Below are 19,258 nucleotides of genomic sequence, written 5' to 3'. Positions count from 1 at the left end.
TTTAGAGCACATGGAAATGCAAAATGGCTGCATAAAAAATGCTTTTGAAAGATGACAGAATTGGAACTGAAACAGCTAATCCTTATTCCACAGCTACTTGTAATGCAGTTCTGTGGATTAGTGATTTAAACCTGCGGTTTAAACTCCAGCTAAGCACACTGCAATTGACCTGTAGGGTCCAGGGCCTCCTTGTGAAAGAGATTCAGTATTTTTATTTTTTCAGTATTTTTTTTTTTTCCCCCTCAATCATTCAATTTTTTTTCAAATAAAAACAAACAAACTAGATATTGAAAATTACCTAACAGCACAGATTACTTTTTGACTATATTTGTGACTAATTATACTGTTGTGAAGACATTATTTGAAAACAAAAACACTTCTACGGGCAGTAGGCCTAAGCAAGAACACAGACAGAACCTCTAACTTACTGGCTCTCAATAGACAAGTCACATGATCGGAGCACTGTCTTGTTGTCGTTACGTGAAAATGTCGCGCTCACACACGCGCAGAAAAGCTTGTAATTACAGCCGCCAGACCCCAGGCATTAATCACAGTCGTTCTCACTCATTAACATTCTCAATATTCTCTATAGTTGTAGATCCCTGGTCTTGTTATGTTGTTAATTCCATTTTGAATTGTGTATTATCGGATAATGCATTTAATAAGTCTTGGCATTTAATGCATTTAATCTCTCCTGCCAAGATTTACTGCCAAATATGGGTTTGGCTTAAACTCAAATGCACATACCAAATGCAACAACCTGTAACAGGCTTAAATTATATCTCATATATCACTGTTTGCATTTGTAAATATGATGAGGTATAAAGTGTTAGTTTTTCTTACCTGCTGTAAACTGTATTTTGTCGGAGCCGTTTGTCCATGTCAGCACGTGCAGTGAGTGTGTGTTGCAAACACAGTTCTTCCATTGTCGTCTTACATGTAAAGCTGTAAAGTAATACACACCTCTGAATACTGAGAGGCCCGATGTAACCCCATGACGGGGACAGTATTTCCCTGAGACGCAACACAGACGGGCGAATAAGCCAACATTCTTCTTCATTACTACTAATTCAGCACACGTAATACAAATCTGACAGAAACCGTTGTTGCGACAAAACCCTATAACGGGATGTAGGCTATTTCCCACCAACTAATGCCACATTATTCAACACCTAATATTGCTTCTAGCCCTTATATGGCAAAAAGGCTATTCACAATTAGCAACTGCGTGTTGTCGAAATAAAACGCACGTTGTCGAAATATGCCGTTACAATACATTCTTACATGTATGATGTAAATGAATTAATTGATGTTGGTTAACGCATATTTTGACGACTTTTCATTTGGTTTTGACATAGCCTAGGCTATTTTGGATTTTTTAAATTTTAAATATTGCATTAATATTGCATTCGACTCGAGACCAACCGTTAGAGCTGCGTTATTAGAAAACATCAGCAAAACACAGACAATAGGAGATGAGGAAGTTTGCAATCATAAAGGGATGGCCACGGCACCGTGCTCCTTTTCTCAATAGATACACCTTGCAATTAAAATGTCCATCGAATGGTTTTACATTGTACAATCATTCGATCGACGAAATGTATTCAACCAGTCAATTCACGTTAGGTACATGATCAAAAGTGGAAAAAAAATGTCATTGTTAGCCTCGTGGTTTTTGTTTTGATGGTTTAATGGCTTATTTGGTTAAAAACTACAATTCCCCAAATCAGAGGGAAGCCATGCTTGGGCACCTGTTTGACAGTTGGCCAATAGGGCCCCAGCAACAGAAATGACGTGGCCGCTTTGGTCCTTTTCTGCGCGAACCGCAGAGGCTGAGGCATAGAGAGAACTAGGCGCGGTAACCGACTTGCCTTGCGAGAGCATCACCACTAAGGTGGGTGTGACTTTTTTTTCTTTGAGCAACTAGCCATCTTGTTAAAAGGTTCATTGTGAAATGTAGGCGTGAAAAATAACATAGTAGTCTGTATTTTCTTGCGTGTGCTATTTATTAGGTGTCATTTGTAATATTTGATCGGGAATGTCTTGCTCTTTGGCAACGTTAGCTATGATAAATGAAAATCAGTATTTGATAGAGCCACCTCTTTATACACTTTTGTTGTTTGTATCTATAGTATGTTTCTATCTAAATCTTTTTTTACTTAATTTATAATTTAACAATTATTCAGAAGGAATTCTTAACGGTGTTTTCACTTCCAACGATTTCTCAAAGCATCATGTAGCATCTAGACTAGTGACAGCGCATTCTACACATAGCCAACTAACTAGCAGCTTGTTTACCAGCTAGCTAGTAAAAGGCGGGTGCTCATCTCGGCTGGTCTGGAGAGAAAAACAGCCCTAGTCTAAGCGTCTTCGGCTTTCTCGATAACGTTAGCTGACCAGCTGTACCGTTAACCAGATGACTGTCTAGTCAATTTTGGGTGTGATCATTGAATTCAAAACCATTGTTTGCTGCTAAGCACACTGTCTTTATTTAATTAGCTGCATAATATAGCTATTTTACATTTAATTAATATCAAAAATGGATAGTATGCATGAACCACAATTTTGTGCACGTTTCAGGGAAACTGGCGTTTTATATTGTCAGTCGTTGGATAGCAAATGTAAATGTAACTGTCGGCAGCTAACGATTTGTACAATGTGTACCATGTTCTGGGTAACGACTGATAATTCAATGTGCCTCGTTGAGCTAGAGCTGGCTGGATCGACCGAAACGATAACGTTAATCGTTATCAGTATTAGCGAGAGGATAGGCAATTTACTCGATTAGCTGGATTTTTCGAGCTGGCTTTGAAAGGCTTAGAGTCGTATGATGTACAAATAAATTTAAAAATTTAACTTTCTAAACAGCATCAGTTATTTGACGTTCATACACGATTGATCATCGAGTTGACGTTGTCTAAATCAGCTTGGTGGTTATTTTGGATGGTTTGAATTGCAGGTGGAGCCGTCTGGGCTGGTCTTTGTTTTCGGCTGCTTGACTTCTTACACAAAACAAAGGCGCATACCGTGTTCTTGCTGAGCACTAAAAGCAAGGGATGCAGTCTGACAGAAGATGACTAGCCATAAAACTACCTAGTAGTAGTGTCATCGCTGTCCCCACCCCAGCCACACAAGGCTAAACGCGTGTCAGTTAATTACAGGTTTTAAGTGCCTGGATGCAAATGCAGTTATTGATTAAGATTACACAGCAATCACTCAGACTCACGCAAATAGGCAGTGTTCTCTCACCCAGAGTAAAGCTTGCAATATTTTTTGGTTTAGCATTTTAGATGTATTAATTTTTTTAAATTACTGTATTGACGAACACGATTCGCGTCTTTTCAATGTAGTGTCTAGCCACTCATCCGACGGACGCGGGTGGTGTTTGTAACGTCGTCATGCTGCGAATTATTTCATTTGCCGGAAGGTGTCGCGGTTGCATTGATATAGGCGATGTTTTGTCACAGTTTCCAGCTATCTAGTTCAGCAGAACTGTTCTAGAAGGGAGATGCTTCTTTCTGACCATTTAAATAAATGTACACAAGAGGGCGCTGATAGAACAGTGGAAGGGATGTGTTCGGCCCTGACAAAGGGTTGGGTAAATTAATTTCGTTTGTCTGAGAACCTTTTCATTGTAAATGTCTCTACTTTCTTTTTCAAGGCACTTTGACTATCTTCAGTCTTCTAAAATGGCCACACCCGAAGGTAAGAACACTTTTTTTTTTTACATTACAGAATTTTGTCAGAAGGGTAATATCTGCACGCACAAGGAATATTGGCATGTGCTAGCAAACAAAGCAGAACAGAAGAGATATTAAATCTGTGCTTCTGCAGACTGTACCATGGTTTGGACTTATTTATTTTGTCTGCTTGCTAGCTACCTTGTGATTCACCGTAGTAAGCTACTGAATATGAGCAAGATAGGGACAAAAAGGCAGCTTAAAGGGGAATACAAACTAATGATCAAAATAAATATCAAAGCAACTAAACACATGCCCATACATGTTGGAATTAGTGTGCACTTCAGTTTAGAATGATGAAATGAAACTTGAAGAAATTAAGCCAAGTACCCAAATAAGATATGTTATGTTATATGCACACATGCAACCCAACATAACCTAACATAATGACGAGAACAGGCCATTTAGCACAACAGTGCTCACCATTTTTCTGTCAATATGAATGCTGGAAGTTTATTTTTGTTTTTTTCTTTTTTAATTTTTTTTTTTTTTTTGTTCAAATCAAACGGCCTCCGACTTGTTTTGTTTTTGACCCGCAGATATCCAGGTGAAGGAGCTGGACAAACGTGCCTCAGGCCAGGCCTTCGAGGTCATCCTGAACCCGTCCTCTCAGGAGGCCAGGGGAGACTTCCCCCTGTCCACCCCCAAGAAGAAGGACCTGTCTCTGGAGGAGATCCAGAGGAAGCTGGAGGCAGCCGAAGAGAGGCGCAAGGTACCCCATCCGGCCCGGGACGGCTTGTCGTCTCTCTGTTCAGCCTTCCCCCTCACCATTTTTGGGTAGAGCAGGCGAGCGAGGCCCGTGGTGGCTTGTAGGCCACAACTTATTGACGCAACCAATTAGAGCTGGACGATATGGACAAAATCAAATATCACTATATTTTTGACCAAATGCCTCGATATAGATATTGTGATGATATTGTGGAGATGGCTATTGGTACTTTCGCAAAATTACTCAATGAGATCTTTGATAAATAATCATCAGTAATGCCTATGTAATAACTAAGTGGGTAAAGGCAAATAATAGAACAGCTAGAACAGTCAGGTAAGTTCGGAAAATTACATCACTTTGCTGTAATGCTGCCTTTAAAACCAGGAAAAGACAACACTTATGCCATATCACGATATTACGATATACAAAATCCCAGACGATATGTAGTCTCATATCACGATATCGATATAATCGAAATATTGCCCAGACCTGCAACCAATTGCGCGTCCCGCTATTTGGAATAGCAGACCTGTCCTATCACTGTAGCGTCCTGCTGCTCTTGCTGCGGAATAGAACGTGTGTGTTGCACCCGCCCGTCTCCGTTCAGTCCACCGAAGGGGAACGCGGGCGGACTGCAGGTGTCTGACTCGAGCCGTCGGCAGACCTGGGTCAAATACGTATTGGTTTTGGATTCAAATACTTTTCTGTGATCTGTTGATCTTGCCTGGTGAAATCGAGCCTGCCAGTATGACCAGAAGGCGGGGTTTGCACTTTTTGAGTGTATTTCATTGGTTCCCATACACCGGACAAGATCAATAGAACAGAGAAAAGTATTCAAATCCAAAACAAATGCGTGTTTGACCCGGGTCTGCTCTGGTCTCATGGACGGTCGGCCCTGGCGTAGTCGAGATTTCGTTCCAGACGCCGTGCTACATCCCTGCGGAAAGGATCAGCGCTTCGTTTTAGACGCTTCTGGATGTGTCGCCCCGGAGGTTGTTGAATGCAGTCTCTTTAATCGAGTCCGGTCGATTCTAATCCTCCAACATCAAAGCCTTTGCAGCTTTGCCGTTCAGAAACAATACCGTAACTAAACGTCATTCTCAACGCGAGCCTTTTAATTCTGTTAAAATGGCCGTTCGACAGGAGTCACGTCATCAGCCACATTTAAGGAAGTATATTTGTAAGGGGTGTCCCCGTGCTTTCAAACCTCAATGACAGGATGATGGACAGATATAAACAACTGGTGCGTACCCTCTAATCGGCCTGACAGACAGGCGTGGACCTCTCACCATCCCACAGCAGTATCACTGGCACCGGCTCCAAAAGCTCTCAGAGAGGATACAATTAACGCAGCTTTAACAAACTGTGCCTATTCTACATACTGGTCACCAATTCCTTCAAATGTGCTCTTAAGCCCATGCGTATGTGGCTGGTGGTTGCTGGACCACTGCTGGATATTGATGCCCCTGCAGGATGTAATGTACTGTCTCAAATACTTGAAGTGCATTTAATGGCATTTATCTGATTATAATGCTCCAAGATTCGTTTGTTTGCTTTTAACTCGCTGCTGAGAGTGTATGTTGCTGGGAATGTCTCTCCAGCTGATGGATGGTTCTTGTAACCATGTTCTTTTATTTGTTTGTTTTTTATTTTATTTTATTTTATTTTTTTGCCTTCTCCCCGCGACAAGTCCCACGAAGCCGAGGTCCTGAAGCACCTGGCCGACAAGCGCGAGCACGAGAAGGAGGTGCAGCAGAAGGCCATGGAGGAGAGCAGCAACTTCAGCAAAATGGCGGAGGAGAAGCTCAACCAGAAGATGGAGGCCAACAAGGAGAACCGCACCGCGCGCATGCAGGCCATGAACGACAAGTTCAAGGAGAAGGTGGGTAACAGCGGTCGGGCGGGATGTCCGTCTCCAACCCTCTGTGCCTTTTTGGCTGGACCGCAACGGCAGGGGCCAGCCCTACAAAGGCGAATGTCTGTGACTGAGTGAGCGATGAAGTTACATCATTGGTCGTATAGACACTACCACTGACTATCCCTGTAACAAACTGGCCACAGTTTCGCACACCCATACACGGTCCAGCCATATACTAGGTTTTGACCTGGTCTTGTTTAAATAAATAAAAAAGTACAAAAAATATGCAACCGTTTGAAGCAGTTGCAAAATTCTTGGAAAATTAAATGCTGTAACTGCCCTCCTGGGGGTTTGCATCCTGGTGAACAGCTTGTTCTTAACACAGTGACACGCCTGACGCCTGAGAGTCTAGTGGACTCTTTACGGCAGGAGCGGTTCCTCTAGTTAGACAGGCTCTTGCAGTCTTCCCACACCATTTGAGCATGAGGTGTTGCACGGCTCAGCTGGGGGGTCTCTATGGAAATGATGCTGGTCGTCATAGTAACAGGATGGGTTCACAAGATACAGTTATGCCCTGCAAACGGGAAGAAAGAATTGGTAAAAATATTTTTTAAATGTTTGACACCATTACAGATGCTAACTTTCCGGTGAAGTAGGCTTTGATCTAGGGGTTCAGTTCAGTCGTATGTGACAGCCTTGCGTTGGTTTTGCTCCGTTTCAGGATAAAAAACTGGAAGAGGTCCGACGGAACAAAGAGAACAAAGACGAAGAGGAGAACTGAACTGTACATTGGGGAGTGCGGGGTATATATGGGCTTTTTTACATTTCCAAAGAGGAGTTCTCTCTCTTTTTTCCCTTCCATTCTATGGTCAGTATTGATTTTGTTTTTTATTTTTTGGTTTTGTTTCACTGCTGTCCTTGGAAGGAAACAAAGATCAAATGAATTTCCTCTTTTGTTTTTCCCGTTTTTGAGTATGCTCAAGATGATTCGTCTTGTGGGTTTTGCTTGTCGCGTTGCATCAGTTTTCCTGTTTGCCGATTTGTCAAATTGCAGCATTTGACCTTCCTTTAAATTATCAGTCCTTACACCCGTGAGAAAGCATGTTACTATGCATTGATCCTTAACCTTATCTAATACACAGTGCAAGTTGGTAATATGATACTAGAGCTAAATAAAGTAGCACAGGATATGTATTTTGACTTTACAGTAAAGTATGTTACAGCTATGTTGTGATATATGATAAATGTTCTGCTCTGCTAACTACTCTGCCAGTACTTTTTCTTTTTCCTTTTCTGTGGGGGGGTGGGGGGGGGGCGTGTGTGCATGCAGGGGGTAGGGGAGTAAGGGGTTCAGCATCAAAGCATTTAAGCACATGACTTTGCCCGTGAAGTTTCCCCGGAAAGCTTCCCTGCAGCCGTGAGAACACAACAAATGCAATGGCAATACACTTTGTGGCAAATTTGTGGATCACTAGTTGGCTTATCCCGTGTACTAAAAAAATGCAAATAAAAATTTTAAAAACCATGCGTTGTTTTTGTGAAACATTTCATGTGAATGTTTTAATCCCATTTCGGAAGAATCTGGTAAGTAAAAATGGTTCTCTTAACAAATAGCAACCGTATACAAATTTATTCCCTAAAAATGAGCTCTAATTGGACGTGACATAAGGCTTATGTGATTGAGTGCTTCTAAGGATTGACCACTTAGCTTCCAAGTGGTTCAGTTATTAAGGGGTGACACCATGATTGCAGGCTGAGCCCTACATGTCTCCAGTTATAGCCTGAGCTATATTATTACCCCACTAATCCTGTGCCCACAGTGATTGGGCATACTTGGCTAGGCTAGCGGTAGAGTGGGCAAAAGTCACCACGATTCCTGCTATGGCTGTGCTACTGTATGTACTCACAAAGCCCCAGCGTGTTACCGGTTGACGCAAGATGTGTTGCACCTGTGATCTCTGCTACTGCAGTTCTCCTGTTGTGGGCGGTGTAATGTGTCGGTAGGAAAACTCACTGGTTTGTGTGCCAGTGTGGTCAAGCTAAAGTGCAGTCTGTGTTGGTAAAAGCGGTGTTGTGGTGCCTTTTCCCCTGTATACGTAAATGAGGTCAGAAGCTGAAATTTGTTACACTAATAGGAAACAAACAAAACACTAAAAATGGAATAAGCAAAGAATAAGCAAGAGATTTCAAAGCAGAACCAATAAAAACTTAATATATAACGCGACGTACAAAAGTGCATCTCATGGTCATGGACAACTACAAAACACAGGTTCAATAAGATACAATACTCACTTCGTACAGCTATTCTAGCCAAGAACACAGTTTAGTTGACACAGTGAACACTATTCTGACCTAACTTATGCCAAGCCAAACTACGAAGAAAAACAAGCTACAATAGGCCTATTTCACAAGATGGCGACCAAAACCGGATGTAGGGATACTTTGTTTCCGGTTACCGTTGCTACGGACGCAAGTCCATTTCTGACAGCGAAAAATTGAGCCTAAACATTACATTACATTACATTACAGGCATTTGGCAGACGCTCTTATCCAGAGCGACGTACAACAAAGTGACGTGTGTACAAAAACAGCGACGTGTGTTCTCACAGTCCCTGATAGCTCTGCCAAAGTTCACTGTCCGATGTTATCCGCATTGTCGAAGCATTGCCAGTGAACGTTAAGCGGTCTAAACTGGACAAGGGCTATAAATTATTTTTTGAGAAGTTTATATTCGGTTATGAAGGTAAGTATAACGTTAGCTCTGGTTCACAAGAAAGCTAAATAGCTAGCTTGCTAACCACATCAAGTTAGCCGATTAAAGAGATGTTTCACTTCGACATAACAAATTATTTTCTGGAGGCGACTCCATTGTGTTTTCGTAGCGTGAAGCAACATCTGCTGTCCGTTAACAGCGTCTCTGTTCCTCTTGGTTGTCCCGAAAATGAATGAATAGGGAGCCTGACAACTGTGAGGAAAAGCGATTCTGTTAACATTGACGGTCAACAGGGGAGGCAAATGCTATGTAAGTACAATGTTAGGCTCCACAAAATTACTTGTTATTATACCGAAGTGAAATATCTCTGAACTAAGTTTTGTACTACCGTTACTATTTTGTGACATGTTGTTTGTGCTGTACTTGTTCTAATAAAGATTTATATTGCTTGTCAGATCGCCTGTGTAATGGTGTTCAGTTCACTACCGAGCTGTTTGTTTTCATCGCTGATAAAAACTACCCACACATTTTTAAATCAGCTGATATATCTTAAGTAGGCTTGTCGCGATGTCCGTCAATACATTTTGTAATTACAATTAACAACTAAAATAAACGTGCATCTGCAGTTTCAACATTGAATATCCAAATATGTGCTTGCTAACAAGCTATCTGTCTAAAATGTAATTTGCTAATCATAACATAACATATAGCTCGCTAACTGATTTTATGACATTCCAAGTTCCAGCGCACACCAAACTACGGAGGAAGAGGTCTGCATGCTATTTCGCCGAGGCTCTCAACCAGGCGAACGTTTCCCTGCTCCTGTTTACAACCTGAGGCACTTCTCCAAAGCGCGCAAAGAGTACAGATGAGCTGCTTAAACTCTGAATAACTCGCGATGTCGGTGTTTGAGGTGCTTGGCTAAGTTAGCTAGCTAGATGCGTTTCCTCTTTCAGTTTGAAATGAGCAATGACAGTGTTTCCAAACGCGTTTTTGACAATGTTGTCTTGATTATATAACCAATTTCTGAATATATAAATTCAATTCTGGATATATAAGTACAATTCCCGAATATATAAATTCAATTTCCGAATATATAACTTCAATTCTGGATATATAAGTACAATTCCCGAATATATATAACTTCAATTCTGAATATATAAATTACAATTCTGAATATATAAATTCAATTCTGGATATATAAGTACAATTCCCGAATATATAAATTCAATTTCCGAATATATAACTTCAATTCTGGATATATAAGTACAATTCCCGAATATATATAAATTCAATTTCCGAATATATAACTTCAATTCTGAATATATAAATTACAATTCTGAATATATAAATTCAATTCTGGATATATAAGTACAATTCCCGAATATATAAATTCAATTTCCGAATATATAACTTCAATTCTGATAATAAGTACAATTCCCGAATATATATATAAATTCAATTTCCCGAATATAACTTCAATTCTGAATATATAAATTACAATTCTGAATATATAAATTCAATTCTGGATATATAAGTACAATTCCCGAATATATAAATTCAATTTCCGAATATATAACTTCAATTCTGAATATATAAATTACAATTCTGAATATATATATAACTCGGTTTATAATCAGGCATATCACAAGACATCCGTTTTTATTTTTTTAATAATTTCTTTTTTTTTCTTCATGGGCTACTAAGTGAGAAAAACAAGTTTAACATTATCATCAGCAAAATTTGGCAGTACAATCAAGGATAAGCAAACAAAAACGTTAAATAATTAAAATTTGAATTAGGCAATAATTCGGACTTCATTAAGGGGTCCTTATTTTCTTGGTATTAGGACCTTTCAAGTAGGGGCACCAAATTTCACAGGGAATGGCCCAAAGAGCTAGAGAAATAGAAAATAATCTCTTAACCAGCGAGAGTTTCATAGAAGCCTCGGCGAAATAGCATGCAGTTTGGTGTGCGCTGGAACTTGGAATGTCATAAAATCAGTTAGCGAGCTATATGTTATGTTATGATTAGCAAATTACGTTTTAGCCAGCTAGCTTGTTAGCAAGCACATATCTGGATATTCAATGTTGAAACTGCAGATGCACGTTTATTTTAGTTGTTAATTGTAATTACAAAATGTATTGACGGACATCGCGACAAGCCTACTTAAGATATATCAGCTGATTTAAAAATGTGTGGGTAGTTTTTATCAGCGATGAAAACAAACAGCTCGGTAGTGAACTGAACACCATTACACAGGCGATCTGACAAGCAATATAAATCTTTATTAGATTAGAACAAGTACAGCACAAACAGCATGCCACAAAATAGTAACGGTAGTACAAAACTTAGTTCAGAGATATTTCACTTCGGTATAATAAGTAATTTTGTGGAGCCTAACATTGTACTTACATAGCATTTGCCTCCCCTGTTGACCGTCAATGTTAACAGAATCGCTTTTCCTCACAGTTGTCAGGCTCCCTATTCATTCATTTTCGGGACAACCGAGAGGAACAGAGACGCTGTTAACGGACAGCAGATGTTGCTTCACGCTACGAAAACACAATGAAGTCGCCTCCAGAAAAGAATTTATGTCGAAGTGCAACATCTCTTTAATCGGCTAACTTGATGTGGTTAGCAAGCTAGCTATTTAGCTTTCTGGTGAACCAGAGCTAACGTTATACTTACCTTCATAACCGAATATAAACTTCTCAAAAAAGAATTTATAGCCCTTGTCCAGTTTAGACCGCTTAACGTTCACTGGCAATGCTTCGACAATGCGGATAACATCGGACAGTGAACGTTGGCAGAGCTATCAGGGACTGTGAGAACACACGTCGCTGTTTAGGCTCAATTTTTCGCTGTCAGAAATGGACTTGCGTCCGTAGCAACGGTAACCGGAAACAAAGTATCCCTACATCCGGTTTTGGTCGCCATCTTGTGAAATAGGCCTATATTAGGACAAATTCAAATCACCAAATGTCTTATTACAAATGACCAAAAACATCCCAAAAGGCTTGGGGATCATCCAGGTGCTTTTTTGCAAATGTGAGACGAGCATTGACGTTTCTTCTGGTTAGCAGTGGTTTCTGCCTTGCTACTCTCCCATGAATCCCATTTTTGCACAGCCTCTTATAGGGGAGTCATGAACACTGACCTTAGCTGAGGAGAGAGTCACCTGCAGTTCGTTGGATGTCCTTCTGGGATCTTTTGTGATTTCCTGGATGAGTTGTCGCTGTGCCCTTGGAGATATTTTGGCAGGCCGGCTACTCTTGGGAAGATTCACTAATAACCACTTCAAAGTGTTCTCGATTTGGAGATAACATCTCACTGTGGTTCAGTGGAGTCCCAGAGCCTTAAAAAATGGATGTGTAACTCTTTCCAGACTGATTCTTTTTCATCTCTTCTGGAATTTCCTTTGATTTGGGCATAATGAGCTTGTTGAACTGTGGAATACTCAACCTGAGGCATTCAAATGGAATGGTAATTCATTATTCCTTTTATCAGCTTCAATGATCCTCTTGAGAGCAGTTGGGAGTGCTTGTCAAGGACACTTCGATGCAGTAACGCAACCTCGATTGAACACGGTGGTCTCAATATGAGTGTCATTTAGATTCAACAGCTTTCACCACAATCAAGCATGGCTGTGTTCAATCAGCTGAATCTAATTATCACTTACATTTGGTTAATTGATTGATTGAGTAATTAAGGGGCATTTTTTCACATGGGTGATAGGGGTGTTTGATAACTTTCATCATTAAGATAATCATTTAAAAAAAAGTTTTTTGTGTTTACTCAGGTCTAATATTACTCTTTGTCTAATGATCTGAAACCATTCAGTGTGACAAAATATGCAATAATTGAGGAAATTGGGGCGGGGGAATCCTTTTTCACTGCATTGTATAGAGATCTTGCCTGCATGGGGTCAGCAGTCAAGTTGAATGACCATTAACAAGCAGCCTTGTCATTGTGGTAGTGTACACCCCAGGGGCATAGCTATTCTGGGCCCCCTGACAGAATATTACTCTGGGCCCCCTTTTTTTAATAAAACAAATAGATCTTTTTCAATTTTTTTATTTATCTGTGCACCTAGAATCTTCACCGTTTTTCACCTGACAGCCCTGGTTCACCCACAAGCATGCTTGTAATTACAGCACCTTGCCTCTGGTCTTAATTTCATTAATTTTCTCATTAAGAAAAAAACTCCATAGCCACAGTGTGCTGTTCTCATTACTATTGGATTATACATTTCATAAATTTTAATTATTCTGGTTTAGTAAATCCCCCGAAACAAAATGGCTGTCGAATGAAAAGAACATTCTTTGCTAAATCGTTTGAATGAACTTTTCAACTGAAACCCAAATTGTAACTAACAAGCTGTCAAACTTCAACTTTAAATGTTGTTTTAAATTAAGGAGTTACATCTTTAATATGCCATTTTCCCCCTTGCAAGTTTTATTTTGAGTGGATACTAGGAAATAATATTTCTTGTGCAGACCACCACGGGATGGTTTGTGATTTTGGGGCTCTAATATTATTAGTGCTATAAACTGGATTTTGGAAGACAAATTTAAGGAGTGGATGCAATTTGTTGACAGTCCTAAAGCATTAGAATAAAAAAGGCAGGGCACTCCTCCGTGGTCATGAAAGACGAATACTTCACGAATTCCCCAATAGGTGGCGCTACACTGCTGTCATTCACACTATACAGTTTGATGGATTTTTGGTTTATCAATTAGTCATAATCAATACGATAGCTCCACCAGTTTTCGAGTTCATAAAGAATTATCCATATTTGAACACTGAGGGGGGAGGGTGTTATATTGATGGACTTAAACGAAGAATTGCTTATTTCAGCTGTGCAGCTATTTTAATGAGATAACTAGTTATATGAGCAAACATGGGGAAATAAAAAAACACCATTTATTTTATGTTGCCTCCGGTTTTATTGTACTATAGTAAAAACTAGTCTACATAATGCACATCAGGGAAGGTCAATTGGCCATAGTAACTATGACAACGGTAGGCCTATGTTACTTTCATACCTTTTGCACGAACTGCAGAGACTGAAGGAAAGAGAGAATTTGGCGCGGAAAAGGCTGCTTGAGAAGAAACGAGCATCAGCACCAAGGTTTATTTATTATTATTATTATTATTATTATTATTATTATTATTATTATTATTATTATTATTATTTAAGAAACTAGCAATGTTTTATTATTGCGAATGTAGGTAAGCAACTTACGGTGATAATAAATGGGTGGGAATCCGGCCAGTAATTTACACTTAACGTTAGCTGTTTGACAAATATTATACATTGAATTAAGAAGCTAGCGAAGTAATAAACAAACTACAGACCAATTTTACTTGCCAGATTTCCGCGACGTAATAATTTATAATGCTAATCCGTTTGAATGAATTTAAAATAAAGCTCGTTTTTTTTATTTTTCTTTGACAGCCTCCTAGACTACAGGCCGCACTGACCGTCAAGTTCGTAGCTACCAACTATCGTTCGTTTTGTAGGCTAGCTAACGTTAGCTGAAAGGCGGTTGCTAAACTCTGGTGAGAGAAAGCAAAACCCGCGAGCCTCAAATTATCTAGCAAGCACATAAAATTAGCAAGTTGCAGCTAGGCTACACAGAGGTTAATACAGGTAAATGTTTACCTACTTCGGACCAATTGCGAAATTTAAGTGATGTTCGATGAAAGCGAAACAAACGGTGTAGTATTTTCGTCAATTATGATTCCCCCGGCATAGGTCACAATCAAACTAAGTTCATTAGACTAGCTGAAGTAGGCTGGCGAAAGCAAGAACGTCATACATCGGTACCTACTTAGTCCCGGAGGCGGCGTTGGATAGTACTTTTCAAAGAGGTCACAAACTTTATACGGTTTAAGTCTTCAGATACGGTTGAAAGTTGTTTTTCTCGTCCATTGTAATGTAACTTACATTTATCTGAACTCTGTTTCTTAAAGGCACTCCGACCGTCAGTCATCTAAAATGGCAACTAATGGTAAGCAAATTTCACAGCATCAGTCTTTTTCAGAATTGGTTCTGAAGCCTACAGTGGTCTTCTCTTTTCTTTGTTTGTTAGCTACCTTGTGATTTGGGTGGTTTAGATTAATTCATATTCATTCATTCATATTCATATAGGTCAGGGATAACCGCGATGCAGAAAAAGTCAGCTCAAGGGGCAATTCAGACAAACTGTAAATAAGTGCTCATGTTTATTGGACTGAGTGTGTACTTAACATTATTCAAGTAAATGTGGTGATATAAGTGAATGAAACTAAGGAGTGTGCTCCCTGAAGGAGTCACGCTACCTGTGCTAGGTCAGGTCGATGACCTGCAGAGCTTTGACCCGCAGGTATTCAGGTGAAGGAGCTGGACAGGCGCCCCTCAGGCCAGGCCTTCGAGGTCATCCTGAGCCCCTCCTCAAGGGGAGACTTCCCCCTGTCCACCCCCAAGAAGAAGGACCTGTCTCTGGAGGAGATCCAGAGGAAGCTGGAGGCAGCTGAGGAGAGGCGCAAGGTACCCCATCCGACCCAAGCGCGGTTCGCCAAATTGTATGCCTCGTTCCTAACCTTTTAAAGAGAACAGGGCTTGTTTGCGTCTCTGTTTGCTTGTTTGTGGCCCTTTGTCCTCCTTGGCTGAAATGCCCCTCTGGACCAAATAAATAAAAATTATTATTGTTATTATTATTATTATTGTTGTGTTGTTGCTGCTGTTATTGTTATGATCATGATTACTGTTATTAAACCTAATTAAATCGTTGTAGTCATTATAAAACTAAAATGCCAGATGATAGGGCAACGGGGGCATGAGGTAATGTGCCAGTGTCGGCTTTTATCTTGGCTTGAGCCCCTGCCCCTCAAAATGTCTGCACGCCTCTGATTTTTGGGGGTTCAGGCCTGGTTTCTGCCCAGTTTTTCTGTGAAGTGCTATGAGTGTGATGTACTGAATTGCTTAATCGGGTCCCCCGATGTGTCGAGTAGGCCTCGGTTTGCGTACATGTGCCCGCCTGCACTTTTATTCCCCCCCCCCCCCCCACAACGACAAGTCCCACGAAGCCGAGGTCCTGAAGCACCTGGCCGACAAGCGCGAGCACGAGAAGGAGGTGCAGCAGAAGGCCATGGAGGAGAGCAGCAACTTCAGCAAAATGGCGGAGGAGAAGCTCAACCAGAAGATGGAGGCCAACAAGGAGAACCGCACCGCGCGCATGCAGGCCATGAACGACAAGTTCAAGGAGAAGGTGGGTAACGGTGGTCGGGGGCGACGTCTTCCATTTGCCCTGTGCGCTTTAATGGTAAACGCAATTGTATTCCTGTGGCGCAGCTTTGATTTGAGGTGCACTTCAGTCGTATATTTACAGCCTTGCGCTGGTGTCGCTGCCTTTCAGGATAAAAAACTGGAAGAGGTTCGACGGAACAGAGAAAACAAAGACGAAGAACAGAGATGAACTGTAAATTGTTCTGGGGGGGGTTTGAAATATGGGTTCTTTTTACATTTCCAAATAGCCCCCCTCCCTTTTTTTTTTCATGGCCAGTATTTCTTCGTCTTGGTTTTGTTCGCTGCAGAACTTGCCAGAAAAGGAGGATTTAGTGAATTGTCTTCCTTGTCTCCCAGTATGCTCAAGAAGGTTTGTCAGTGTAGATTTTACTTGTCACGTTGCAGCAGTTTTCTTGTTGTTTGCCAGCTGTCGTTTGAGCGTTTGAGCCTTTTTGAAATTTTCACAACTTTTATCCATGAGAAAGCGTTCTTAACCTTATCCATTGCAGGGTGCAAGTTGGTACTAGAGCTGAATAAAGTGGCACAGGATATCTATTTTGAATTTGCTGTACTGTAAATTCCAGTATGTTACCGCTGTGTCATGATAAAATATTCCACTCTGCTGATTCCTTTGTGGACGTTATGTGTGTGTGTGTGTGTGTGTGTGTGTGCGTGGCTGTGGGGGGGGGTTGAGATATGATCTGTACACAGTTTAATTGGGTTTGGGGGTTTACAACAGATTATTTTACCCAATAATTACTTTGGAATCTTTCCTGTGGATGTGATAACCTGAACACACTAAATGCCGCTGAAAGACTTTTTTTTTGCCCTTGGATGGATAACTGCTTGGTCTGAACCGCATAAAAATATTTTTACAGTTAGCTCTTACTGAAGTGCAAATAGTAAATCTTATCTGACCTGTTCAATTTCTGAGAACTCCACACTTAATGCCAGCCAATACCGTTCAGCACAACTGACTACAATAATAACACTTCTGTCATAAAAGCTGCAACTTCACAGAATTGCCTGCAGGGGGCAGTATTGACCTCTCCTCGCTGTGCAACTGTCAGAGCGGATAACGGCTGAATTAATACGATCTCTGGGCTGTTTTATGTCAAATGACCACTAGGGGGCGGCATTGTAAAAGGGAAAATGCTGTATTGCTGTAATTGTCAACCCATTGGTGACTGATTCTGTTCCATATGAATTGCCCCTAGTCTGTCACAGAGAACAGTGAGGCACTATCTCTAGCTGAGTATATTAAGCCATACGTCAAGGACGACACTGCCTTCCATGACACGTACGGTAGTTCTCATTTGCCGGTGTATTCACGCTGAGCAGGAGCCGTCTTTTCTCTTGTCACGCTTTTGGACTGAATGAAATTGAAAAAATGTCTCTGTTTGTCTATAGATCATGTTGGGTCTGGAGGAAAAAAAATATTTGAGCCAAAAAAAGACACAACAAACATTTCCTCCTCGAATTGGTTAGGGAAGAACATTGTCTTGCCCCGTCAATATTTTTGTACCGATGAGTTCAAATATTTCAGGGTTCCTGTGAGGGGAACAGCACACGGTGGGAGGTGAGGGTCAGATCAAGACCGCCTTCCAGTAGGTTCCAGGTTTTGCATTCCGCGTTCATTCCACAGCGTAAGCGAGCTCCTCGCGATGCGAGCGCAGGCTTCGGGACGCCTGTGGCATAATTCAGAGGAAACGCCGCCTTATGAAAAATGGATGTTATGAAATGTGAAGTCTGTAACTCGCACCGGGCTTGGTCGGGAAGCAACGGCTGTCTTGTTCACCTCGGGCTGCGGCAGAACCGTCCCAAAGGGGGACGAACACCGCTGAGAGAGAGGCCCCGCGGAGAATGGTAATGCCTGAACACCCCAGCGGCGAAAAAAAAAAAAAACCCCATGTTTTCATAACACCGAGACAAGATGGCGCACCTTCCTGCGAGGTTCGGCGGTGGATCAGTGTTCGCTCTCAAGGCTGGTCGCGTCGGGTGGAGCAGATGGCTGCACCTTTCTCAGCTCTCCATTCGAGGTCTCACCCGGCCCGCCTCGGGAATGGAGGCGAGGGCGCTACCCCCTTCTGTTCACGTGGCACCCCGGGGCGACGAACCCGCCTGAAGCAACGCGTTCCGGAACTTTCTCTCCCAGGTGCCGTGGAACTGTAGTCCCTCCGCTGCCCCCTCTGCATTTTAAAACGGGTGTTTTCAGAATTTTCAGGCACGGTTCGATGCGCCTGTCTCGTAAGCGCCGCGAATTTATGATCGCGTTGCTAATGTGCGTATCTGATGGGAGGGGAAAGAGAATTGTGCTGAACGCCGACGACGAACTTTCTTTTTAACGCGCTGCCTGTTCCGTTCTTGGGAACCGGAGGACGTGTTGACACGTGCACACACGCCTTCGGCACAGCAGGCTCTGAAACGCAGGATCTCCAGTCGGTTCCCGAGGCTTGTGTGGAGTCCTCAGGTCACGGCGGGCAGAGCAGCGGGTAAGTGGGCTGGCACGGGTGGCAAGTGGGCAGAGCAGCGGGTAAGTGGGCTGGCACGGGTGGCAAGTGGGCAGAGCAGCGGGTAAGTGGGCTGGCACGGGTGGCAAGTGGGCAGAGCAGCGGGTAAGTGGGCTGGCACGGGTGGCAAGTGGGCAGAGCAGCGGGTAAGTGGGCTGGCACGGGTGGCAAGTGGGCAGAGCAGCGGGTAAGTGGGCTGGCACGGGTGGCAAGTGGGCAGAGCAGCGGGTAAGTGGGCTGGCACGGGTGGCAAGTGGGCAGAGCAGCGGGCTGGCGTGGGTGGCAAGTGGGCAGAGCAGCGGGTAAGCGGGCTGGCGTGGGTGGCAAGTGGGCAGAGCAGCGGGTAAGTGGGCTGGCGTGGGTGGCAAGTGGGCAGAGCAGCGGGTAAGTGGGCTGGCACGGGTGGCAAGTGGGCAGAGCAGCGGGTAAGTGGGCTGGCACGGGTGGCAAGTGGG

The 19,258-nt window shown here is 42.2% G+C and overlaps 2 protein-coding genes and 1 long non-coding RNA gene across 6 annotated transcripts in view; 2 read left to right on the top strand and 1 right to left on the bottom strand.

Annotated features, from left to right (window-relative positions):
• The window catches only part of LOC135262049 (uncharacterized), a 31,768-nt gene extending 19,305 nt beyond the window's left edge, over positions 1–12,463 (bottom strand). Inside the window, exons 1-2 of one of the 2 annotated variants that reach the window (XR_010332088.1) lie at positions 12,181–12,463; positions 844–945 (exon numbers count right to left, since the gene is read on the bottom strand). This is a non-coding gene — a long non-coding RNA (uncharacterized LOC135262049). The remainder of the gene's footprint in view (positions 1–843; positions 946–12,180) is intronic. The other variant, XR_010332087.1, reaches the window with a different exon arrangement.
• Positions 1,807–7,832, top strand: LOC135262047 (stathmin-like). The gene is made up of 5 exons (XM_064348835.1): positions 1,807–1,894; positions 3,662–3,705; positions 4,280–4,452; positions 6,140–6,331; positions 7,029–7,832. Exons 2-5 carry the CDS (start codon positions 3,690–3,692, stop codon positions 7,086–7,088), a joined length of 441 nt encoding a protein of 146 aa, XP_064204905.1. The 5' UTR covers positions 1,807–1,894; positions 3,662–3,689; the 3' UTR covers positions 7,089–7,832.
• Positions 12,464–12,640: 177 nt separating the features above from the next.
• LOC135262046 (stathmin-like) lies at positions 12,641–16,919 on the top strand. Of its 3 annotated transcripts, none has more exons than XM_064348832.1 (5): positions 12,641–14,154; positions 15,000–15,037; positions 15,392–15,555; positions 16,085–16,276; positions 16,424–16,919. In XM_064348832.1, the coding sequence occupies exons 1-5, from the start codon at positions 14,054–14,056 to the stop codon at positions 16,481–16,483; spliced, it is 555 nt and encodes a 184-aa protein (XP_064204902.1). In that variant the 5' UTR covers positions 12,641–14,053; the 3' UTR covers positions 16,484–16,919. The 3 variants fall into 3 exon arrangements, with proteins under 3 accessions (XP_064204902.1, XP_064204904.1, XP_064204903.1); XM_064348834.1 differs by lacking the exon at positions 12,641–14,154 and adding an exon at positions 14,568–14,676; XM_064348833.1 differs by lacking the exon at positions 12,641–14,154 and adding an exon at positions 14,751–14,897.
• Positions 16,920–19,258: the final 2,339 nt, after the last annotated feature.

The sequence above is a fragment of the Anguilla rostrata genome, chromosome 8 (assembly GCF_018555375.3).
Source record: "Anguilla rostrata isolate EN2019 chromosome 8, ASM1855537v3, whole genome shotgun sequence".
NCBI classification, from domain to species: domain Eukaryota; kingdom Metazoa; phylum Chordata; class Actinopteri; order Anguilliformes; family Anguillidae; genus Anguilla; species Anguilla rostrata.
This window is presented reverse-complemented; position numbering and strand designations above follow the sequence as displayed.